Below are 27,136 nucleotides of genomic sequence, written 5' to 3'. Positions count from 1 at the left end.
GCAATTGAGGTCACAGTTATGAAAACTTAGGACATTAAAGAGGCTTTAATAAGACTCTGAAAAACACCAAAGGAAAGATGCCCAGGGTCCCTGCTAATCTGCGTGAACGTGCCTTAGACATGCTGCAAGGAGGCAGGAGGACTGCCGATGTGGCCAGGGCAATAAATTGCAATGTCGTACTGTGAGATGCCTAAGACAGCGCTGCAGGAAGACAGGATGGACAGCTGATCGTCCTCGCAGTGGCAGACCACGTGTAACAACACCTGCACAGGATCGGTACATCCAAACATCTCACCTGCGGGACAGGTACAGGATGGCAACAACAACTGCCCGAGTTACACCAGGGATGCACAATCCCTCCATCAGTGCTCAGACTGTCCTCAATAGGCTGAGAGAGGCTGAACTGAGGGCCTGTAGGCCTGTTGTAAGGCAGGTCCTCATCAGACATCACCGGCTACAACGTCACCTATGGGCACAAACCCACCGTCGCTGGACCAGACAGGACTGGCAAAAAGTACTCTTCACTGACGAGTCACGGTTTTGTCTCACCAGGGGGGATGGTCAGATTCGGATTTATCGTCGAAAGAGTGAGCGTTACACCGAGGCCTGTACTCTGGACTGGGATCGATTTGGAGGTGGAGGGTCTGTCATGGTCTGGGGCATTGTGTCACAGCATCATCGGACTGAGCTTATTGTCATTGCAGGCAATCTCAACGCTGTGCGTTACAGGGAAGACATCCTCCTCCCTCATGTGGTACCCTTCCTGCAGGCTCATTCTGACATGACCCCCAGCATGACAATGCCACCAGCCATACTGCTCATTCTATGTGTGATTTCCTGCAAGACAGGAATGTCAGTGTTCTGCCATGGCCAGCGAAGAGCCCGGATCTCAATCCCATTGAGCACGTCTGGGACCTGTTGGATCTGAGGGTGAGGGCTAGGGCCATTCCCCCCAGAAATGTCCGGGAACTTGCAGGTGCCTTGGTGGAAGAGTGGGGTAACATCTCACAGCAAGAACTGGCAAATCTGGTGCAGTCCATGAGGAGGAGATGCACTGCAGTACTTGCTGCAGCTGGTGGCCACACCAGATACTGACTGTTACTTTTGATTTTGACCCCCCCTTTGTTCAGGTATACACTATTCCATTTCTGTTAGTCACATACAGTATCTGTGGAACTTGTTCAGTTTATGGCTCAGTTGTTGAATCTTGTTATGTTCATACAAATATTTATACATGTTAAGTTTGCTGAACATAAACGCAGTTGACAGTAAGAGGACGTATCTTTTTTTGCTGAGTTTATATAAAAATCTAATCAAAATCAAATCAAATTGTATTAGTCACATGCACCGAATACAACAGGTGTAGTAGACCTTACAGTGAAATGCTTACTTACGAGCCCCTAACCGAGAGGTGCACACCCCTTTTAACATCTAGGGTGCATCATATGAAACTTCCAGCCATCATCTTTAGGCATGTGCTTTCTACTATGGCTACTGTATGCTGTAGGCTAATCATAAGTGGAAACTATAGAAAATAATTTCTTCAATTGCCCCCTAAAATGTTCCACAGTGATGTTTGTTTTGCATTTATCAAGGCCATTCTGGACCGTTCATGTGTTATTTTATTGTTGAAGTATATTTGTACAGCAAATCAGTAAGGATTATGGCCCTTCAGAAAAATAACCATGCATTTTAATGGCCATCTCTCCATGACTTGCTGACGCAGAGCCACATTCGAGCTACCATCCTAGTTAATGCTGTCTTCATGGCACCCATTTGCGGCCATTATGCTCCAGATATGGGCTTGTAAAATGTGGTTGCCCTGGCAACGTCACGGACTCCCCAGACAATGGTTCAATGAGAAGGTGTGTCCCCCGGGGCAAATTAAATAGTTGACTTGTTGACATGTTTTTCGTTCCTGAGGGTTAAGCCCCAATACGGACCCAGTGGTTAATTCTCTCCCCCCTCCCTCTCCAACTCTTCCCTTCCCTTCCCTTTCTTTTCTTATGGAAATATCTCCTTAAGGTGGCAGGAAAGAGGCCCGGGTGCCTGAAGAAGGTGGCCCAACAGTTCCTGCTCATGTGGTCGTGCTTCGGGACCCGAGTCATCCGGGATATGACCCTCCACAGTGCGCCTAGCTTCGGTGAGTGTTGAATCTAGCATTGGGCTGGGGCATGTATCAGCCAACACCAGGAAAATTGTTTTTAGGGGGTTATGTAATGTTATTGAACCATATTTCTGGTGGCATGAGTGTCAGACAGAAGTTGCCTAGTTCTAGTTTTGGTCCAAGTAACTAAAATAGTTTGTGAAGAACATTGACCCAAAACTGCACCAAAACTTACTGAACTGAGTTATTTGAATATACTACTATGCATGTAGGTCCAAAAGTAGTTTAAGCCCCTCCCCCATTTGGGGAAATAGGAATGTTTTGCGCAGACTCAGCCTTCCGATGTTCTCCCAATCCAAAACAGGGAAAGCGTGGTGGTAAGATGGCTGCCTTGCTGGTATGGCCCCCCTAGCCTTTACTTTACTAGCTAGCGGTGCATGACCAAGGCACTGAAAGAGATAGGGGCTGTAAAAAAGAAAGAAAATGGCTTCCCTTCCCCCTCTTCTCCTCTCCCCTTCAGGCTTGTCTGTGAATATCAAAGCCACAGCTGGTTGCAATGTTTTGATAAAGCAGCTCTCTGTGTGAAAACAGCTAATTAACAATGGCTACCCCCCAGCCCCCTCTTCCCCAATGATTTTTGTTGTTGTCTTTTCCAATTTATGACCAGGCAGTATTGCACTCCTCTGTTCCCTGAAAAGCCGCTGGTATTTATTATGCACACGGTGGCTGGAGTGACCAGCACAATGCCATGATTGTGTCACGCTCCTTTCCTTCTCCAGCCACAATCTCAGTCATCTCCCATACCCGACCCAGGGGTCGGCCGTCATATTTGGGGCAAGGACTTTGTACCAGGAAACAAGAAACAGCCCCCCTGTCTCTTTTAATGACAATGACCGCCCAGTCGTTCTGCTCCCTCACACTGCCTGTTGAGTTAGGGGTGCTGCTATGAGGCAGTCTGTCAGACATTTGGAAGGACTAGTAACCCTCTACAACCAGTGTGATTATTATTATTTTACTCTGCTGGTCATCTACAGTATGAACGTTTGAACATCTTGGCCATGTACTGTTATAATCTCCACCCGGCACAGCCAAAAGAGGACTGGCCACCCCTCAGAGCCTGGTTCCTCCCTAGGTTTCTTCCTAGGTTCCTGCCTTTCTAGTGAGTTTTTCCTAGCCACCCTGCTTCTACATTTGCATTGCTTGCTGTTTGGGGTTTTAGGCTGGGTTTCTGTATAGCACTTTGTGACATCGGCTGATGTAAAAAGGGCTTTATAAATACATTTGATTGATTGATCAATGAAACACACAGTCTGATCTTTCAGGCTGTTTTGTAAACTGTGTTTTCAAATGTATAAGTGTGTGTTCATAGCTTTGAATGGATGATTTCTAGGCCCACAACCACAGACAACACTCAAATACACTGCACATCTTAGAATCTTAATTTGAACTTTATATAGCTCATTACTTCCCTTTAAAATGATTAGACTGGTTGGTCGGATGATAGGCACACGGATCCATCCTGGCAAGGACTGTTTCCTTAGTTTCTCTCTCTCTCTCAATTCAATTTCAATTCAATTTAAGGGGCTTTACTGGCATGGGAAACATATGTTTACATTGCCAAAGCAAATGAAATGGATAAACAAAAGTGAAATAAACAATAAAATAAATGTTACACTCACACAAGTTCCAAAAGAATAAAGACATTTCAAATATCATATTATGTCTACATACAGTCTTGTAACGATGTGCAAATAGTTAAAGTAAAAAAGGGAAAATAAATAAACATCAATATGGGTTGTTTTTACAATGGTGTTTGTTCTTCACTGGTTGCCCTTTTCTTGTGGCAACAGGTCACAAATCTTGCTGTTGTGATTACACACTGTGGTATTTCACCCAATAGATATGGGAGTTTATCAAAATTGTATTTGTTTGTGAATTATTTGTGGGTCTGTATAATCTGAGAGAAATATGTTTTTCTAATATGGTCATACATTTGACAGGAGGTTAGGAAGTGGCAGCTCAGTTTCCACATCATTTTGTGGGCAGTGTGCAGATAGCCTGTCTTCTCTTGAGAGCCAGGTCTGCCTACGGTGACCTTTCTCAATAGCAAGGCTATGCTCACTGAGTCTGTACATACTCAAAGCTTTCCTTAATTTTGGGTCAGTCACAGTGGTCAGGTATTCTGGCACTATGTACTTTCTGTTTAGGGCCAAATAGGATTCTGGTTTGCTCTGTTAAAAAATATATACATATTTCCAATGTGTCAAGTAATTATCTTTTTGTTTTCTCATGATTTGGTTGGGTCTAATTGTGTTGCTGTCCTAGGGCTCTGTGGGGTCTGTTTGTGTTTGTTAACAGAGCCCCAGGACCAGCTTGCTTAGGGGACTCTTCTCCAGGTTCATCTCTCTGTAGGTGATTGCTTTGTTATGGAAAGTTTGGGAATCGCTTCCTTTTAGGTGGTTGTAGAATTTAACGTCTCTTTTCTGGATTTTGATAATTAGTCTCTCAGCTCGTTCACATCTTTGTGGAAGTTACCTGTGGCGCTGATGTTTAGGCCGAGGTATGTACATTTCTTTGTGTGCTCTAGGACAACGGTGTCTAGATGGAATTTGTATTTGTGGACCTGGCAACCTTTTTTGGAACACCTTTATTTTTGTCTTCCTGAGATTTACTGTCAGGCCCAGGTCTGACTGAATCTGTGCAGAAGATCTAGGTGCTGCTGTAGGCCCTCCTTGGTTGGGGACAAAAGCACCAGATCATCAGGAAACATTAGACATTTGACTTCAGGTTCTAGTAAGGTGAGGCCGGGTGCTATAGACTGTTCTGGTGCCCTCGCCAATTAGTTGATATATGTGTTGAAGAGGGTGGGGCTTAAGCTGCATCCATGTCTCACCCCACGGCCATGTGGAAAGAAATGTGTGTGTTTTTTGCCAATTTTAACTGCACACTTGTTGTTTGTGTACATGGATTTTATCATGTTTCCCCCCCAACACCACTTTCCATCAATTTGTATAGCAGACCCTCAGGCCAAATTGAGTCAAAAGCTTTTTTGAAGTCAACAAAGCATGAGAAGACTATGCTATTGTTTTGTTTTGTTTGTTTGACAATTAGGGTGTGCAGGGTGAATACGTGGTCTGTTTTACAGTAATTTGGTAAAAATCCAATTTGACATTTGCTCCGTACGTTGTTTTCACTGAGGAAATGTATGAGTCTGCTGCATATCCCACAGTAGTTATTGGGGTCAAATTTGTCTCCACTTTTGTGTATTGGGGTTATCAGTCCTTGGTTCCAAATATTATAAAATGCAAGAGCTGAGGATGATGTTAAAGAGTTTAAGTATAGCCAATTGGAATTTGTGGTCTGTATATTTTATAGTTTGATGTAGGATATCATCAACACCGCAGGACATTTTGGGTTGGAGGGTTTGTATTTTGTACTGTAGTTCATACAATGGAATTGGAGAATCCAGCGCATTCTGGTAGTCTTTAATAGCTGATTCTAAGATTTGTAATTTATCATGCATATGTTTTTGCTGTTCATTCTTTGTATAGAGACAAAAAGATTGGAGAAGTGGTTTATCCACACATCTCTGTTTTGAATAGATAACTCTTCGTGTTGTTGTTTGTTTAGTGTTTTCCAATTTTCCCAGAAGTGATTTGATTCTATGGATTCTTCAATTACATTGAACTGATTTCTGACGTGCTGTTCCTTATTATTCCGTATTGTATTTCTACATTGTTTTAGTGATTCACCACAGTGAAGGCGTAGACTCAGGTTTTCTCGGTGTCTATGTTTTTGGTTGGATAGGTATCTAAATTTCTATCTTAGGTTTTTACATTCTTCATCAAACCTTTTGTCATTGTTGTTAATTTTCTTATGTTGTCTGCTTGATTTTTTTTTATTTGATATGGAAGCTCAAAGGTCAAATATACTGTTTAGGCTTTCTACTGTCACGTTTACACCTTCACTATCACGGTGAAATGTTTTGTCCAGGAAGTTGTCCAAATTGGATTGAATTTGTTGTTGCCTGATTATTTTTTGGCAGGTTTCTACACTACTTTCCTTCCATCTATAGCACTTCTTAATATTGTGCAGTTCCTTTGGCTTTGATGCCTCATGATTGAGTATTGCTCTGTTCAGGTAGACTGTGATTTTGCTGGGCTGACTGTGAATGCTCTGAGACTCTCTCTCTCTCTCTTGCTCACTCTCTCTTAATCTCTCTCTCTCTCTCTCTCTCTCTCACTCTCTCTTAATCTCTCTCTTCCTGTTTGTAGGCTCGTTCCACCTGATCCACCTGATGTTTGATGACTATGTGTTGTACCTGCTGGAGTCCCTGCACTGCCAGGAGAGGGCCAACGAGCTCATGAGGGCCATGAAGGCAGAGGGCAGCACAGGTTAGACCTCCACCCTGTCAACAACTACTACTGGAGCTGCTTTCAACACTGCTACTACAGCACTGCATTACTTCTGCAACTATTAGTATTACTACAATCACAACAACAACAATTCCTACTACTACAACTACCGCTACTACTACAAGGGTTGCAAAGGGTTGGAAAATTTCTGGTAAATTTCCGGAATTTTTCAATTTTTCCATTTTTCCATTTAAGCCCTGGAATTTGGGGAATTTTGCTTAAATTCATCAAAAAAGTTATCTCATAACAGTGAACCTTTTTTTGTGGGATACACATAAGGCAGTTCTAGGTCTTGTGGCATATTTTTGTTAAACTATGCTCAAGTTAATTAAATTGCAACCCTCTGCATGCACAGTGCATTCTTCCATCACATGTGCAGTGCACTCTTCCATCACATGTACAGCTGATTCTCAAGATCTTGCACACTAATGAGCTGCTATTGAGCTCACACTACTACACTGTCTGAGCCAAGGACTACATGCTTTCTGGTAAGTTTTGATTACAATACTGGGTGGGGTGAATATATTTTATATGACATACATGATTTTTTGTTAACTTAGTCAATAGTAGCCTACAGCAAAGTGCGTTTAAATCATTTCTAACTTGTTAACAATTTCTGCTAGTTAGTTTTTGCTACCATGTGGGTTTTAGCTTGCTTGAGCCTGCTAACTGAGGAGTGTTAATTCACCTGTTTCCATACATGTTTCATTTTAAAACATGTATCTTACAAAGGAGTTGTTTAATCTAATTGCTTAGCTATTTATCTGTACATGGAATTGTATTTGATTATCTTTTACTCATTTTTGTCTAATCTTTACAGGAAAATGCCACGGGTACTATTTGATGTGTGGAGACATTTCACTGCAGCTAATGTAGAAGGACATTTGCAAATACTGTGCCAAATCATATGTGAAGAATGCAAGAAAGTTGCAGAATCATCTGGCCAAGTGCATAAAGTTCTCTCAGCACTCACAACAAGCAACCTCTGCAAAGTCCCTCTACTTCTATTCGAGGTGAAAATGATGAATCATTTATATTGATAGCAACAGCTCATGGTCCTCCTGGAATCAGATTTTGTTTTTGACTCAATGGAGGAATGTAGTCAGAGAAATACTGATGAATGTCTTGCTCGAGCTGGTTCACCTCTGATGCTCACACCTCTGATGCTTCTTCGCCCAGCATACACCCCTCAAACCAGACATGCTTTATCTACTCATTTGCTGGATGCCGAGTTCAACAGAGTTCAAGTGAAGGTCAAGCAAATCATAGAGAAAGCAGACTGTATTGCAATCATCTCTGATGGGTGGTTGAATGTTCGTTGGCAAGGAATAATTAATGACATCATCTCCACCCCTCAACCAGTATTCTACAAGAGCACAGACACAAGGGACAACAGACACACCGGTCTCTACATTGCAGATGAGCTGAAGGCAGTCATCAATGACCTTGGACCACAGAAGGTGTTTGCACTGGTGACAGACAATGCTGCGAACATGAAGGCTTCTTGGTCTAAAGTGGAGGAGTCCTACCCTCACATCACACCCATTGGCTGTGCTGCTCATACATTGAATCTGATCCTCAAGGACATCATGGCACTGAAAACAATGGATACACTCTACAAGAGAGCCAAGGAAATGGCTAGGTATGTGAAGTGTCATCAAGTTATAGCAGCAATCTACCTCACCAAGCAAAGTGAGAAGAATAAGAGCACCACATTGAAGCTGCCCAGCAACACCCGTTGGGGTGGTGCTGTCATCATGTTTGACAGTCTCCTGGAGGGGAAGGAGTCTCTCTGCCGATATGGACAGCCCCATCAAGAGGATCCTCCTGGATGATGTATTTTGGGAGAGAATGGTAAGCAGCCTGATACTCCTGAAACCTATACCAGTAGCCATTGCACAGATTGAGGTAGACAATGCCATTCTGTCTGATGTTCAGACTTGCTTGGAGATGTAAGAGAAGAAATCCGTACTGCCCTGCCCACTTCACTTTTACTCCAAGCAGAGGAAACTGCAGTTCTGAAATACATTCAAAAGCTTGAATACTTCTGCCTGAAGCCCATATACGCTGCAGCGTACATGTTGGACCTCAAGTATGCTGGCAAGAGCATCCTGTCTGGTGCAGAGATCAACAAGGCCTATGGTGTCATCACTACCGTGTCTCATCACCTTGGCCTGGATGAGGGCAAGGTTCTTGGCAGTGTGGCGAAGTACACTTCCAAGCAAGGGTTTTGGGATGGCGATGCAATGTGGCAGTCGTGCCAACATATCTCATCAGCCACCTGGTGGAAGGGACTTAGTGGATCTGAGGCTATTGCCTCAATCATCCTCCAAATCCCACCAACATCAGCCGCCTCAGAGCACAACTGGTCCTTGTTTGGGAACACACATACACCAAAGCACGCAACAAGCTGACCAATACAACAGTTGAAAAATTGGGAACCATCCGGGCAAATTTGAGGCTTTTTGAGCCTGACAACGAGCCATCCTCAACAAGGTTGGAAAGTGACAGTGAAGATAAGGCCTCAGAGTCTGATGTTCAAGAGGTGGACATTGAGGAGGTCCGGGGAGAAGACATGGAAGCCTGAGAGGAAGACAACCAAGCTTTAGTTTCTAGACTATCATTTTACGGATGTATGTTGAAAATGTTTTTGGGAGATGCGATGGATCAATGAGGATCCTTCAATATTCCCTTTCTTTTGTTGTTCAGTGAAATAATCCTATGTTAAAAGTCAACTAATTTAATTAAAGTTCAATTCGTTAAAAAAATATATATATTGGAAGGATTTAATAATTTGCAATTATGTATTTCTTATGATAAGGTAAAAAGGTTTGTGTTTCTGTCTCCATATGGTATGGTAAATATATCCAATGCCAAACACATCTACATTTAAATGGTATTAATATTAATTTGCATATATTCCCGTTAATTCCCATATTTTAATCATTCCCACGGAAAGTTTCCACCTCTGAATATTCCCCAAAATGTGCAACCCTAACTACTACTACTACTACTATTACTACTACTTTATAGGACTTTGGAATAACCTTTCCTTCTACCATCAGTATTGTTGCTGCAGCAACAACAAATGCATTTTAACAACAACAAAAATGTACAGTACCGGTGAAAAGTTTGGACACCTACTCATTCCAGATTTTTTCTTTATTTTTAATACTTTCTACATTGTAAAATAATAGCGAAGACATCAAAACTATTAAATAACACATATGGAATCATGTAGTAACCAAAAAAGTGTTAAACAAATCAAAATATATTTTCTATTTGAGCTTCTTCAAAGTAGCCATCCTTTGTCTTGATGACAGCTTTGCACCCTCCCTATTGACAGTACTAATATTGAATGCTGTTTAGTACATTGACTCTTGAGGAAATAAGAACCTGCTGTCTCTTTAATAGCTTATTGACCTCTGACTCCTTTAATAGCCGAACAAGAGGAAGAGATGATGCTGACAGAGACCACGCCCACCTCCACGTCCCCAGGGCCATTTTCCCCACCGAAGTCTGTCACCTCAGTTGGGGTTCCAGCCGCAAGCTCCCCCACCGCTGCCCAGTCCCCAGAGTACACAGGGGCCACAGCCACAACAGGTGAGAGAGACAGACAGCAACACTGGGGGACTGGGGAGGGAACCTGTAAGTGGGGAGGGTTGCTTGGATATAGAGCTATTACTATACTGGAGATACAATAGAAGCAATGTCACTCGTCAGTGGTCATGTTCTGTAGGTAATGTTATGATCATGTCCAACATAATATACATTAATTAATACATGACAGTTGAAATAAATGGTTAATTAGAATGGGCCTATCCTGCCTGTGCTCATGCATTGGGTTGGTTTCTAATGGTCACGGCATGGTAAATTCCTCTGTGCCAATCCATTTGTCTCTGTCTGTGTATGTGTTACGTGTGTGTGCCAGGCGCTGTTCAGTCATATACCTGGTCCCTTACGTACACAGTGACAACGTCAGGCGGCACTCCTCCCGAGGGCGGACAGCAGCAGCCCTGCATGCGCAGCGGTGCACCCGTGCCCCCTCCCTCCTCCACCCATCGACTGCCAGTCTACGCCCACAGGGACGAGCACGGGTGAGCTCTCATAGGGACGTTAGGAGCTTAAATAGAGGGGTTATGAGCTCTTATGGGGGTTATGAGCTTTCATAGGGGGGTCATGAGCTCTCATAAAGGAATTATGAGCTGTCATATAGGGGTTATGAACTCTCATAGGGAGGTTTTAAACTCATAGCAGGGTTATGAACTCTCATAGGGGGTTATGAGCTGTCATGGGGCTATGAGCTCTCATAGAGGACTTATGAGCTCTCATAGATGACTTATGAGCTGTCATAGGGTAGTTATGAGCTCTCATAGGGGGATTATGAGCTTTCACAGGGGAATTATGAGCTCTCACAGGGGAATGCTAAGCTCTCATAGAGGGGTTATAAACTCATTGAGATTTTCCGATCCTTCAGAAAGTATTCAAACCCCTTGACTTTTTCAAAATGTTGTTGTGTTACAACCTGAATTTAAAATGGATTAAAGTGAGATGTTTGGTCACTGGCCTACACACAATACCCCATAATGTCAAAGTAGAATTATGTTTGTAGAAATGTTTGCAAATTAATAAAAAATGAAAAGCTGAAATGTCTTGAGGCAATAAGTATTCAATCCCTTTTTTATGGCAAGCCTAAAGTTCAGGATTCTCTCAGTGAGTTTAACATGATTTTTGAATGACTACACAAACAATGATCTGTAAGGTCCCTCAGTCGAGCAGTGAATTTCAAACACAGATTCAACCACAAAGACCACGGATGTTTTCCAATGCCTCGCAAAGAAGGACACCTATAGGTACATTGGAAAATATTTTTGAAAAAGCAGTCATTGAATATCCCTTTGAGCATGGTGAAGTTATTAATTCCAAATCCAAATCAAATCAAACTTTATTTGTCACATGCGACGAATACAACAGGTGTAGACCTTACCGTGAAATGCGTACTTACAAGCCCTTAACCAACAATGCAGTTCAAGAATTAGATTGACCAAATAAACTAAAGTAAAAATTATAAAAAGTAACACAATAAAATAACAATAACAAGGCTATATACAGGGGGTACAGGTTAGTCGAGGTAATTTGTACAGTACTTGTAGGTAGGGGTGAAGTGACTATGCGTAGATAATAAACAGCGAGTAGCAGCAGTGTAAAAACAAATTGGGGGGGGGAGGTGTCCATGTAAATAGTATGGGTGGCCATTTAATTAATTGTTCAGCAGTCCTTGGTCTTAGCCTTGGTGCTCTGGTACCGCTTGCCGTGCGGTAACAGAGAGAACAGTCTATGACTTGGGGACTGGAGTCTTTGACAATTTTTTGGGCTTTCCTCTGACACTAGTATATACAGTTGAAGCCGGAAGTTTACATACACCTTAGCCAAATACATTTAAACTCAGTTTTTCACAATTCCTGACATTTAATCCTAGTAAAAATGCCCTGTCTTAGGTAAGTTAGGATCACCACTTTATTTTAAGAATGTGAAATGTCAATATAATAGTAGAGAACGATTTATTTCAGCCTTTATTTCTTTCACCACATTCCCAGTGGGTCAGGAGTTTACATGCACTCAATTAGTATTTGGTAGCATTGCCTTTAAATTGTTTAACTTGTGTCAAATGTTTTGGGTAGCCTTCCACAAGCTTCCAATAATAAGTTGGGTGAAGTTTGTCCTATTCCTCCTGACAGAGCTGGTGTAACTGAATCAGGTTTGTAGGCCTCCTTGCTCGCACACACTTTTTCAGTTCTGCCCACAAATTTTCTATAGGATTGAGGTCAGGGCTTTGTGATGGCCACTCCAATACCTTGACTTTGTTGTCCTTAAGCCATTTTGCCACAACTTTGGAAGTGTGCTTGGGGTCATTGTCCGTTTGGAAGACCCATTTGCCACCAAGCTTTAACTTCCTGACTGATGTCTTAAGAAGTTGCTTCAATATATCCACATAATTTTCTTTCCTCATGATGCCATCTATTTTGTGAAGTGCACCAGTCCCTCCTGCAGCAAACCACCCCCACAACATGATGCTGCCACCCCCGTGCTTCACAGTTGGGATGGTGTTCTTCGGCTTGCAAGCCTCTCCCTTTTTCCTCCAAACATTACGATGGTCATTATGGCCAAACAGTTCTATTTTTGTTTCATCAGACCACGTTATCCCCATGTGGAGTTGCAAACTGTAGTCTGGCTTTTTTTAATGGCGGTTTTGGAGCAGTGGCTTCTTCCTTGCTGAGCGGCCTTTCAGGTTATGTCGATATTGGACTTGTTTTGCTGTGGATATAGATATTTTTGTACCTGTTTCCTCTAGCATCTTCACAAGGTCCTTTGCTGTTGTTCTGGGATTGATTTGCACTTTTCGCACCAAAGTATGTTCATCTCTAGGAGACAGAATGCGTCTCCTTCCTGAGCGGTATGACGGCTGTGTGGTCCCATGGTGTTTATACTTGCGTACTATTGTTTGTACAGATGAACATGGTACCTTCAGGCATTTGGAAAGTGCTACCAAGGATGAACCAGACTTGTGGAGGTTTACTTGGCTGATTTCTTTGGATTTTCCCATGATGCCAAGCAAAGAGGCACTGAGTTTGAAGGTAGGCCTTGAAATACATCCACAGGTACACCTCCAATTGACTCAAAGGATGTCAATTAGACTATCAGAAGCTTCTAAAGCCATGACATAATTTTCTGGAATTTTCCAAGCTGTTTAAACGCACAGTCAACTTAGTGTATGTAAACTTCTGACCCACTTGAATTATGATACAGTGAATTATAAGTGAAATAATCTGTCTGTAAACAATTGTTGGAAAAATGACTTGTGTCATGTACAAGGTAGATGTCCTAACCGACTTGACAAAACTATAGTTTGTTAACAAGAAATTTGTGAAGTGGTTGAAAAACGAGTTTTAATGACTCCAACCTAAGTGTATGTAAACTTCCAACTTCAACTGTAGGTCCTGGATGGCAGGAAGCTTGGCCCCAGTGATGTACTGTGCCGTACGCACCACACTGCCAGGTCTCTGACCTCCTCCCTATAGGCTCTCATCGTTGTCGGTAATCAGGCTGTTGTGTCGTCAGCAAACTTAATGATGGTGCTGGAGTCGTGGGTGAACAGGGAGTACAGGAGGGGACTTAGCACGCACCCCTGTGGGGCCCCAGTGTTGAGGAATAGCGTGGTAGACGTGTTGTTGCCTAATCTTACCACTTGGGGGCGGCCCGTCAGGATCCAGTTGCAGAGGGAGGTGTTTAGTCCCAGGGTCCTTAGCGATGAGCTTTGCTGGCTCTATGGTGTTGAACGCTGAGCTGTAGTCAATGAACAGCATTCTCACATAGGTGTTCCTTTTGTCCAGGTGGGAAATGCCAGTGTGGAGTGCAATTGAGATTGCGTCATTTGTGGATCTGTTGGGGCGGATTACTTATTGGAGTGGGTCTAGTGTATCTGGGATGATGCTATTGATGTGAGCCATGACCAGCCTTTCAAAGCACTTCATGGCTACTGACGTGAGTTCTACGAGGCAGTAATCATTTAGGCAGGTTACCTTTGCTTCCTTGGTCATAGGGACTATGGTGGTCTGCTTGAAACATGTAGGTATTACAGACTCGGTCAGGGAGAGGTTGAAAATGTCAGTGAAGACACTTGCCAGTTGGTCCGCGCATACTTTGAGTACACGTCCTGGTAATCCGTCTGGCCCTGTGGCTTTGTGAATGTTGACCTGTTTAAAGGTTTTGCACACATCGACTACCGAGAGCGTTATCACACAGTCGTCTGGATCAGCTGGTGCTCTCATGCATGCTTCAGTGTTGCTTGCCTCTTGGCGAGCATAGAAAGTGTTTAGCTCGTCTGGTAGGCTCGCGTCACTGGGCAGCTCGCAGCTGGGTTTCCCTTTGTAGTCCGTAATCGTTTTCAAGCCCTGCCACATCCGACGAGCGTCAGAGCTGGTGTAGTAGGATTCAATCTTAATCCTGTATTGGCATTTTGCCTGTTTTATGGTTCATCTGAGGGCGTAGCGGCATTTCTTATAAATGTCCCGATTAGTGTCCCGCTCCTTGAAGCGGTAGCTCTAGCCTTTAGCTCAATGCTGAATTTGTCTGTAATCCATGGCTTCTGGTTGGGATATGTACGTACGGTCACTGTGGGGACGACGTCGTCGATGCACTTATTGATGAAGCCGATGACTGATGTGGTATACTCCTCAATGCCATTGGATGAATCCCGGAACATATTCCAGTTTGTGCTAGCAAAACAGTCCTGTAGCGTAGCATCCACGTCATCTGACCACTTGCGTATTGAGCAAGTCACTGGTACTTACTGCTTTAGTTTTTGCTTGTAAACAGGAATCAGGAGGATGGAATTATGGTCAGATTTGCCAAATGGAGGGTGAGGTGGAGCTTTGTATGCGTCTCTGTGTGTGAAGTAAAGGTGGTCTAGAGCTTTTTTTCCTCTGGTTGCACATGTGACATGCTGGTAGAAATGAGGTAAAACAGATTTAAGTTTGCCTGCATTAAAGTCCCTGTCCACTAGGAGCGCCTTTTCTGGAATAGCATTTTCTTGTTTGCTGAACTGACAAGGTAAAAATCTGTCGTTCTGCCCCTGAACAAGGCAATTAACCCACTGTTCCTAGGCCGTCATTGTAAATAAGAATTTATTTTTAACTGACTTGCCTAGTTAAATAAAGGTTAAATAAAAATAACAAAATAAATTCTGGCCTTATACAGCTCGTTGAGTACAGTCTTAGTGCCAGCATCGGTTTGTGGTGGTAAATAGATGGCTACGAATAATATACGTACACTGAAGTTGCTTACCAAGACGACATTGAATGTTCCTGAGTGGCCTAGTTACAGTTTTGACTTAAATTGGTTTGAAAATCTATGGCAACAACCATATTGACAGAGTCTGAAGATTAAAAAAATTGTAATAATCTGTTAATATGTTACAATCTAGGTGTGTAAAGCTCTTAGAGATTTACCCAGAAAGGCTCACAGCTGTATTTGCTGCCAAAGGTGATTCTAATATATATTGACTCAGGGGTGTGAATATTTATGTTAATGTTTTTTTTTGTTTTTTTTTGTTGTAATATTTCTACAAACATGTTTTTTTTAATACTTTGTCATTATGGGGTATTTTGTGTAGATTGTAGAGAAAAAAACATGTTTAATCAATTTTGAATTCAGGCTGTAACACTGGAATAAGTCAAGGGGTATGAATACTTTCTGAAGGCACTATATATGATTTCTTACTCAAAAATAGACAGAAGACATTTAAAGTACTCCATTAAAATTGTTGTCATTTAGCAGACGCTTTTATCCAGAGTGACTTACATTTTTATACTGGTCCCCCGTAGGATTTGAACTCACAACTCTGGCATTGCAAGCATCATGCTCTACCAACTGAGCCACATTGAACACATGATGTTGACCTGTTTTTGTGTACTCTCTCCAGGTTTACTGGGAGCTATAACTACGGGAGCTACTCTAACCAGCACCCCCACTCCATCCAGAGCCAGTACCCCAGTCTGGCCCACGAACCAGGCATCCCTGCCCCCCTCCACTATCCCGCCTACCACCGCACCTCTGCACAGGTCAATCCCAACTTGGACTCCCAATCACAAATCAGGCCACAGCACCTACTGTACATTCACCTGAGGATTTACTAGCGGTGTACTGGATGGAATCACAGTGGAGATAATTCAGTGACATTATACTACGCACCTCCATTATACTACGCACGTCCATTGTACTACGCACGTCCATTATACTACGCACGTCCATTATACTACGCACGTCCATTATACTACGCACATCAATTATACTACGCACATGAATTATACTACGCACATCCATTATACTACGCACGCCCATTATACTACGTATGTCCATTATACTACTCGCGTCTATTATACTACTCGCGTCCATTATACTACTCGCGTCCATTATACTAAGCACATCAATTATACTACGCACTCCTATTATACTACGCTCGTCCATTATACTACGCTCGTCCATTATACTAGGCGCGCCCATTATACTAAGCGCTTCAATTATCCTACGCGCGTCCATTATACTACGCATTATACTACGCGCGTCCATTATACTACGCCCGCCCATTATACTACGCACATCCATTATACTATGCACGCCCATTATACTACGCACATCAATTATACTACGCACGCCCATTATACTACGCACATCAATTATACTACGCACATCAATTATACTACGCACGTCCATTATACTACGCACGTCCATTATACTACGCACGTCCATTATACTACGCACGCCCATTATACTACGCACATCAATTATACTACGCACGCCCATTATACTACGCACACCCATTATACTACGCACGTCCATTATACTACGCACGCCCATTATACTACGCACGCCCATTATACTACGCACGCCCATTATACTACGCACATCCATTATACTACGCACATCCATTGTACTACGCACGTCCATTATACTACGCACGTCCATTATACTACGCACGTCCATTATACTACGCACATCCATTATACTACGCACATCCATTATACTACGCACATCCATTATACTACGCACATCCATTATACTACGCACATCCATTATACTACGCACATCCATTATACTACGCACATCCATTATACTACGCACATCCATTATACTACGCACATCCATTATACTACGCACGTCCATTATACTACGCACATCCATTATACTACGCACATCCATTATACTACGCACATCCATTATACTACGCACATCCATTATACTACGCACATCCATTGTACTACGCACGTCCATTATACTACGCACGTCCATTATACTACGCACGTCCATTATACTACGCACGTCCATTATACTACGCACGTCCATTATACTACGCACATCCATTATACTACGCACATCCATTGTACTACGCACGTCCATTATACTACGCACGCCCATTATACTACGCACATCCATTATACTACGCACATCCATTATACTACGCACATCCATTATACTACGCACGTCCATTATACTACGCACGTCCATTATACTACGCACATCAATTATACTACGCACATGAATTATACTACGCAAGTCCATTATACTACGTATGTCCATTATACTACTCGCGTCTATTATACTACTCGCGTCCATTATACTACTCGCGTCCATTATACTACTCGCGTCCATTATACTAAGCACATCAATTATACTACGCACTCCTATTATACTACGCACGCCCATTATACTACGCACGCCCATTATACTACGCACATCAATTATACTACGCACGCCCATTATACTACGCATTATACTACGCGCGCCCATTATACTACGCACGTCCATTATACTATGCACGCCCATTATACTACGCACATCAATTATACTACGCACGCCCATTATACTATGCACATCAATTATACTACGCACATCAATTATACTACGCACGCCGATTATACTACGCACGCCCATTATACTACGCACATCAATTATACTACGCACGCCCATTATACTACGCACATCAATTATACTACGCACATCAATTATACTACGCATGCCGATTATACTACGCACGTCCATTATACTACGCACACCCATTATACTACGCACGTCCATTATACTACGCACACCCATTATACTACGCACGCCCATTATACTACACACGCCCATTATACTACGCACATCAATTATACTACGCACGCCCATTATACTACGCACACCCATTATACTACGCACGCCCATTATACTACGCACGTCAATTATACTACGCACGCCCGTTATACTACGCACATCAATTATACTACGCACGCCCATTATACTACGCACACCCATTATACTACGCACGCCCATTATACTACGCACGTCAATTATACTACGCACGCCCATTATACTACGCATGTCCATTATACTACGCACATCAATTATACTAAGCACGCCCAAGATACTACGCACTCCCATTATAATACGCACGCCCATTATTCTACGCACATCAATTATACTACGCACGCCCATTATACTACGCATGTCCATTATACTACGCACATAGCCCTATATAAGTCTCTCAGAGCACACACGAGATTTGGTTCTGGGTGCCGAGATTGGCTTTATATTTACTCAACACATTAAGACCCTTTGTCAAACTTCCAACATACTGTATATCTTTATGGCCTGTTTGATGATGGTGACATTTAGCCACAGAGTCTACAATTCCCGCTTTTTTACACTGTTCACCACACCTGCTAGACTTTGTTGGTGGCAATAGTTGTTCTTGGCTTGGGTCCTGGAGTGGACTCCATGGTATTTAATTGACGTCAGAGCAGAGCAGGAAGAAAGGCAGTGCAACACTGTATCAAATCCATTACAAAGAGACTGTTCAAAATGAGGCTGTCTGCTGGGTTATTTGTGTTATAGAAAAGCCTGGAAATCACCTAATCACCATAGTACATCATTACAGAGGCGCAAGAACCATTGAAATATTAGGCATTGAATCAAGCAGAATGAATCAGAAGTCATGCTAAGCTATGACATTTTTTTTTACGTTGATTCTTGTTTCTTTTTCTTCAACATGCCATTATAATGACCTCCCTCTCATATCTATGCACTTATATCTATCCACCTCCCAATATAATACCGAAGAGTGATAGTTTATTCCCGGTTGGGTTGTAGGCGGGACATAAATTCCATCCTAGCTTTTGTAAGGTTGAATTTTTCACAGGCAGTAAATCAGAGAGGAATGTTAATATGAACAGGAAGTGAAAAGGAGAACGGGGCTTGTTAGTATGCAAAACACATTTTATAGCGTTGGTGCCAACAGTGTGGCATGCTCTGGGGATAGACAGAGAGTTAGAACTGGTGTGGCACCAAGAGTGGTTAGTTAGAGCCAGGAGAACATTTACCCTGGTGAGGGTGAGAGAAAGAGAATGAGAGAGAGAGAGAGAGACTGATCAAGAAGGTCAACAGAAGAAAAAAGAAGATTAAGAGCAGGCGAGAGGTGGAGGGGTGCAGCAGCAGGGTGGTGGTGGTGATGGTGATGGTGATGGTGTTGGAGCTCATATACTGTTAGCCACAGCAGTGAATGGTGTTAATTTTTGTAGTGGGAAGAGATCCGCTGGGCCTCAGCAGTCTGAATCCTCCTCTCCTATCCACACCAGCGGAAGCAGCAGACAGTGGGAGGTGATCTGGCCGGGGGCCCAGGACCCAGCCCAGAGGGGCCCAGCTCTGTGCTCCACTGTGCATCCCCTTCCCACCACTCAATAGTATCTTCATCTCTCTGAGCCAGTGGCCATAGAACTCATAGACCAGGGCAGGGGGGGCATTTATTAAAATATTGTTTTTCAATGGTCTCTTTTCTGCGCGTGAACAAGAGGTCGCTGAACCACCCATCCTTCTCCCTGACCTGTGATGACGGCCTCTTTCCATGCCACCACCCCTCATAATAGAACTGACTGTTGCCTGTGTGTTTATATTTAGTGGAATAAAGAGGAAATACTTTTACTTCCACTTTTTTCCACCCTGCTCTGAACTTAAATCGGGCACAATGTGTGTGCTTTGTGTAAGAAGGTCTCTCAAGAGGAAGGGAAGGAGATAACACTTTGTTGGATTTCCCGACCAGTCCCAAATATTTTGTAAGAGGAGCTGATTCTGTCCTCGCTGTTAGTCGTTGGTCACCCTGGGCAACGAAAATACTACCGGCTGACCACTTATTGTAGTCCAACAGTTCCAGGAAGTGTCTTATTTATGTCTACCATTTACAACATACATTGTGGACTACGGGAAAAGGAGGACCAAGCACGCCCCCATTCTCATCGACGGGGCTGCAGTGGAGCAGGTTGAGAGCTTCAAGTTCCTTGGTGTCCACATCACCAACAAACTAACATGGTCCAAGCACACCAAGACAGTCGTGAAGAGGGCACGACAAAAACCTATTCCCCTTCAGGAGACTGAAAAGATTTGTCATGAGTCCTCAGATCCTCAAAAGGTTTTACAGCTGCACCATCGAGGGCATCCTGACGGGTTGCATCACTGCCTGGTATGGCAACTGCTCGGCCTCCGACCGCAAAGCACTACAGAGGGTAGTGTGTGCGGCCCAGCACATCACCGGGGCTAAGGTTCCTGCCATCCAGGAACTTTATACCAACCGGTGTCAGAGGAAGGGCCTAAAAATTGTCAAAGACTCCTAGTCCTAGCCACCCTAGTCATAGACTGTTCTCTCTGCTACCGCACGGCAAGCAGTACCGGAGCACCAAGTCTAGGTCCAAGACACTTCTGAACAGCTTCTACCCCCAAGCCATAAGACTCCTGGACATCTAATCAAATGGCTACCCAGACTATTTGCATTGCCCCCCCCCCCCCCCCCCCCCCCCCCCCCTTCTAAGCTGCTGCCACTCTCTGTTATTATCTATGCATAATCACTTTAATAACTCTACCTACATGTACATATTGCCTCAATTACACCGGTGCTCCCGCACATTGACTCTGTACTGGTACCCCCTGTATATAGCCCCGCTATTGTTATTTTACTGCTGCTCTTTAATTATTTGTTATTTTTATCTCTTACTTTTTTAGGTATTTTCTTAAAACTGCATTGTTGGTTAAGGGCTTGTAAGCAAGCATTTCACTATAAGGTCAACACCTGTTGTATTCGGCGCAAGTATTCATTGTGAATTATAAACATCATAGTGTTACAGAGAAAGTAAGGATATGTTATTATGTTTCACATCAATTATTACATCAGGGCCAGGAGTTTCGCCTGGTCATTTTACGTGACCAGGAAAATCTCTGGAGTTCAGCTATAGCCTAACTAGGGGCTGGTGTTTCTCCTGTCAGGTCATGCATTCAGGGAAAAGCCCAGCCCTAGATATGATACATACATGTTACATATAATACCATCACCCTAAAACCCAATATTCTCTTCTGTTCTCTTCTCTTCTTCGGCAGTACCCGCTCAATAGCCAGATGTCTCGGATGGAGCCATGCTTGATGGGAGGTGCTCCTCGGCTGCACCCTACGCCTGTGGCCCCACGGTGGGCGGATGTCTCCCCAGCCAACAGCTGTTACACCAGTCCCCCTATGCACTCCTCCCGCTACGCCGCCTCTGGAGACATGTACTCCCCCCTGGCCCCTCGCAGGAACTCTGAGTACGAACACTCACAACACTTTCCCGGCTTCGCTTACATCAATGGAGAGGCCACCACAGGCTGGGCCAAGTAGGCTTCCTATTCAGCCCTCAGAGAGCGGAGCTGTCCTGGGCACAGTCATGCCCATGCAGCCTGCCAAGCCTATGGATGCAAACGTCCCACTGCCTTTCCCCAACACGACCCAACACACACACCTAATCAGGGGCACCTAATCAGGAGTATCAGTGTAATGGTAGGGGAGAGAGGCTGGAGAGTAGCAAAACTGGGTAACCTTGTTAACTTGACTCGCAGGCCACAGCACAGACAAACAAGATTCAGGACTTCTTCTCACATTACACAATCAGAATATTGTGGCGTAGGCCTAGTCTGTTGAAGGCAATAATCGCCTCAATGGTGGTGCTGTTTGTTGTTTGCAGAAAATGGCTGTGCAAACCCTTTGGGATTATAGAAACAGAGGCAGTCAGTCGGAAGAATCTCACATGTGGAAGTGTGCAGTGTGAGACTGCCCAGCTGTGCCTTTTCAATTAATGAACACCCATCCTTGCCCGGCAACCTGCCAAGTCAACAAACACTGATCATCACCCCTCCCTCCCTGTACTGGGACACTAATGTACGCAACTCTGTTTACGTTGTATACTGTGGCTGACGTCAGTACAGTATAGTAAACGATGCACACCATTTTCTCTTGGTCAACACTTACTCAGAGTAGGCCTCTGAGACATTGTCCAGAAGACATGCTAACCTAGTTCACGGAAAATGAACATGAATGTTTCTTATGTGATAAGTTAAGGTTGTCGCTCCGTTTGTCTGTTTTCTTCCGTTTGGTGCCTAATGAATACAACCCAGGATGGATTGCCTTAATGTTTCACCACTGGGGCCCAGTCATGTCAATTGGCATACAGCCAAAAAACTATGAGAGAAGTTTATGGCTGAGACAAAGCTAAACATGTGGAGAGCCTTTATTAGCTTGTCAGTTTCACATGAATAGTTTTTTTTAATGATCGAGTGCTGTGCCTCAGCCAGATAATTTGTGTGCTGTGTCACAACCTCTGTTGCTGTATTTGTGGGAGGAGGAAGACACTATAGATATATTCTCTGTAACTTTGTAACATTGTATTCTTTTTTGTTTTCTGTGTTACAGTTGGTATTTTGTTTTCGTTTTTTTATGGATATAGTCAAGGAAACATTAACCTAGTTGTGTGTGTTTTATAATGCACTCAAAGCTACTGTGGACCTATTACCCTATGGGTAGGAATAAAAAGGAACAAATATCAAAGTGTAACACACATGAACTATAGTCACTTTTTTCTGTAAATACAAGCACTCGACAACTTCAGTGGTGACAACTGTTACAGTTTAAACTGATATGTATGTGGAATTATTTGTTGCCACATAAATAATTTCTAAAACCCCAATGCAAATGTGAATTGTGTTCTCATTTCTTTCTTCTCTTCTCTCAAACACATGGTAATGAACATTTCACTGTTCTGCAGTCCGTTTGTGTATAGCCTACAAACCTTGTTCAACCTCATAGTTTTGGCCAGCCTAGTTTCTTTCCACTGAAATTCTCAAATGTAACTTGTCTGACTGATAAACTGTCGCTATTATTTATTGATATTGATGATACACTAATCATTCTTTGGAAATATTGATCAATACATTTTTAGGGGAGTGTTCAGTATTAAAAGGCAATGACACACCAAACACCTTAACTGACTTGTAGTTTGGCTTGCGTGAAAGGATCACCACATCGTAGCTCTTGGTTGTATATCTGGCGTATATCTGTATATCATTGCACAACTCCCCCTGCCTTAAAACCCAATTTGAGTTTGATGTTGACAAAGGAGACCAAATCTTTTCAAATCCTCTGAGTTGATTTTTGCTCCAATCACTTGCCAGCATTGGGAAGACTGGGAACCCAGTGGGGGCTTGGCGAGAAGCGAGAGCCACACTGCGGAAAGAATTACATTTCTCGAAAAAGCAACTCCTGCTGGGGTGTGGTCATCATACGTCAGTCCCGTAACCTTTGACCTTCAAGTTTTCTTAAATGTTTTTGAATGCAGATCCTCTGTGCTGTGAGCCCATTTTCCTGGACACCATAAAAGTTCATAACCAAGCATGCTGGAAGCCCGTTCGGTACAATGGTTACAAATGCAATGAACATGGGAAAAGCACACAGTCCTGAAAGACTATAGGCCTTATCACAAACACTTGACACCAGCTTAGAGCAGTCTGGGCCATTGGGGAGGTGTCAGAATGCAGATAAGAACCAGAACTATAATATCATACCCCCTTGACACTTGCTTACCATATCTAAAATCCTTTGCCCCTTGTAGGGGATGAGTTAATTTAGAAAATTGTCATTTCAAATTCAAGAGCTATGAGAATTTCTATTTCCAGTTCCAGAATGGGGATTGAATTCATAACTGACTAGCTTGCCGGTAGGGCGCAAGGGAAGGATAAAAACACCCTCCATCCAGTAGCGGTGTATGGGTAAAATCACTGGGGAAGCCAAGCCCCCCCCCCCCCCAAAAAAACATTACAACCTATGTGTTGTGATAATTGTGCTGTTTGCTCTATAACCGGTTAATTCATATGCCTTGACACCGTGATATATAGGTGTCACGGTCGTTAGAATGATTGGACCAAGGCGCAGCGTGCGTAGAGTTCCACATGTTTTAATCAATGAAAGTCACCAAAACAAATACAGAAAACAAACGAACCTTGAAGTAATTGCAGTGTTAACAGGCACACACAAAAACAAGATCCCACAAACAACAGGTGGGAAAAGGCTGCCTAAATATGATCCCCAATCAGAGACAACGATAGACACCTGCCTCTGATTGGGAACCATACCAGGCCAACAAAGAAATAGAAAACATAGATTGCCCACTCTAGTCACACCCTGACCTAACCAAATAGAGAATTAAAAGGATCTCTAAGGTCAGGGCGTGACAATAGGCCCAAGGCTGAGACAATAAGAAAACAGAATAAATTCAAGCACAAATTTGTTTCATTACAAAATCAGAAATCAATATCTGTCTGGTTAAGTCCACAAAACATATGGCATGTAACAAACAGTTACATGACCTACAGCATGGTAGGCAAGCAAGATAACATCTCCGACATTTTCGGACTACTAAAAACGATTGATTTAGAACCACGGAGAGTTACCGCAAGATGTAAAGAAAACAGGAGCTGCCTCCAGTATTCCAGCACCATTTCAACTTCAACATAATCTAATCAGCTATGCTTAGTCTAATACAGTGACAACTAAAAGATACCAAAAATGATTTAGTCCAATCAACATAAGCTAAATAGGATGTGGCTGTCCATGGTACTGATTTCTGTGTGTGTGTGTTTGTGTGTGTGATGTGCGTGCAAGTAGAAAAAACATGTTGACTCACGCTACTCGTAGAGAAATGCCAATGCCATCCTCCTCTTTCATGTTGCCTAAATGGTCTATGACTGTCATACAGTACACATTTTTAGTTTTTGTTGTCCTAGGCTATCTGGCTAAAATGCTTGCTCGCTAGCCTAACTTTCTTTCATGGGAAACATTACGCCAGGCCAGCTCGTAAACATTAGCATACTACATCTAGCTACATGTTGAACTTCCATCCTCTCAGGCCAGGGGAACAATATGAACTCGTGGTTGGCCAGAGTGGAGAATTCAGTAAAACCAAATCCCTATCTCCATCCATGGCTAATTTAGGAAAGGGGGAGGATGATTTTAGCTAGCTAGCTAGCCACCAGAGGACAACGACACGAGATGCAACAATTCAAGTTTTTTTTCTGTCAATGACGTTTGGCTTCTGATGTAATTGGTCTGAAGCCAAATCCAAACTGGCATCGCTTAACACTTTTTTTTGGTGGATTGAGGACCATTCACAGCTGAGGTCACTCAGTTTAGCCCAATTGTGATTGGCTATAATGAAATTATTATTTTTTATCAAGGGAGGCTAAATGCTCACTGGCTTCCCTTGCATTCAATGCTACGGGCATCAACAATGTCATACTCGTTTAGACCAGACAGCATCAGATAGATAGGCTACACATACCGTTCACAAATCGGAGAGATAGGTAGGAGCAAACCCATGTAATGCTTTGTAGGTTAGCAGTAAAACCTTAAAATCAGCTCTAGCCTTAACAGGAAGCCAATGTAGAGAGGCTAGCACTGGAGTAATATGATCAAACTTTTTTGGTTCTAGTCAGGATTTTAGCAGCCGTGTTTAGTACTAACGGAAGTTTATTTAGTGCTTAAATCGAGTAGCCGGAGAGTAGAGTATTGCAGTAATCTCATCTAGAAGTGACAAAAGCATGGATTCGTTTTTCTGCATCATTATTGCACAAAATATTCAGATTTTTGCAATGTTACGAAGATGGAAAAAAGCTGTCCTTGAAATATTCTTGATATGTTTGTCAAAAGAGAGATCAAGCTTGCTTGCCTATCCTGAACAACGCAACAATTTATTTCTTATTTTTATATTTTGGCAACTCCATTGCAATTCCCCAGGTCTCAACTCCGACTTTTCAGCATTAGGCTATGAATGATTTGTGATGTCATTTTTATGACCATATTATGCCCTTGATTCTGTGATCTACTGGCCAGTATTGAAAATGCCTGGAGTGTAGATAGACAAAGACAAATGAACATGAGCAGATCTGATTAGGCCTACAGTGAACATGGATACAGATAACAGGAGGCAGGAAATGCATAAATAATTCATAGACATACATGAGAGATAAGCGCTGCCTATTCTACATAATGATGACAAGAGCATGCATAGACCTTTACATATCAAAGTCTGTCGGCAGTATGGTTAGTAGGGCAAAGAAGACAAGACAAAACCCCATTAAAATAAAAATTTAGTAATATTGACGCACTTTTACTGTACATCATTGCACGTCTTGAACGCCGCGTGCACTCGTTCGATGAGAATGTGACGTTTACAGTTGAAAGTTGAAACACGAAAGAGGGGTGTAGCTAGCCCATAGAGAATGATAGAGGCCTCTAGTGGCCAAACATTGTGGACGTCCACCATGCTTCCGCTATTTTAAAGTAGTCAAAGTAGTCAACAGTGTGAGGATTCCTATGGGTTGTAGACTCAATGGTGAGTCATGGGTAATTGCATACATGGAGTGTGTCTGAAAGTGGGAGTGGCAAAAGAAGAGGGTGGATCTACCAAATCCACTAATTGGGCAGATTTGTTTTCGCTCAGGAATGTTTTACCTGGCTGATTGGGCTGCAATGACGAGTTGATTGTTGACAATTGTAGAATGTTAGCAAAGTCTAACCCTAACCCTTTTGTTATTAGTAAGCATTTTACGGTAAGATTGTATTTATTTATCTAATTTAACTAGGCTTGTCAGTTAAGAACAAATTCTTATTTACAATGATGGCCTACCCCGGCCAAACCCTAACCCGGATGACTCTGGGCCAATTGTGCGCAGCCCTA

The 27,136-nt window shown here is 42.9% G+C and overlaps 1 protein-coding gene across 2 annotated transcripts in view; it reads left to right on the top strand.

Moving 5' to 3' along the window:
- The window catches only part of LOC129862344 (transcription factor RFX4-like), a 36,724-nt gene extending 13,632 nt beyond the window's left edge, over positions 1-23,092 (top strand). Inside the window, exons 13-18 of one of the 2 annotated variants that reach the window (XM_055933879.1) lie at positions 2,026-2,143; positions 6,382-6,501; positions 9,964-10,125; positions 10,493-10,619; positions 16,004-16,142; positions 21,478-23,092. In XM_055933879.1, the coding sequence (XP_055789854.1) occupies positions 2,026-2,143; positions 6,382-6,501; positions 9,964-10,125; positions 10,493-10,619; positions 16,004-16,142; positions 21,478-21,750 (939 nt within the window). In that variant the 3' untranslated portion in view covers positions 21,751-23,092. Of the gene's footprint in view, positions 1-2,025; positions 2,144-6,381; positions 6,502-9,963; positions 10,126-10,453; positions 10,620-16,003; positions 16,143-21,477 lie in introns of both variants that reach the window. The other variant, XM_055933878.1, reaches the window with a different exon arrangement.
- The last annotated feature ends 4,044 nt before the right edge of the window (positions 23,093-27,136 follow it).

The sequence above is a fragment of the Salvelinus fontinalis genome, chromosome 9 (genome assembly GCF_029448725.1).
Source record: "Salvelinus fontinalis isolate EN_2023a chromosome 9, ASM2944872v1, whole genome shotgun sequence".
NCBI lineage: Eukaryota > Metazoa > Chordata > Actinopteri > Salmoniformes > Salmonidae > Salvelinus > Salvelinus fontinalis.
The sequence above is the reverse complement of the archived record's forward strand: the minus strand, read 5'-3'. Positions and strand labels throughout refer to the sequence as shown.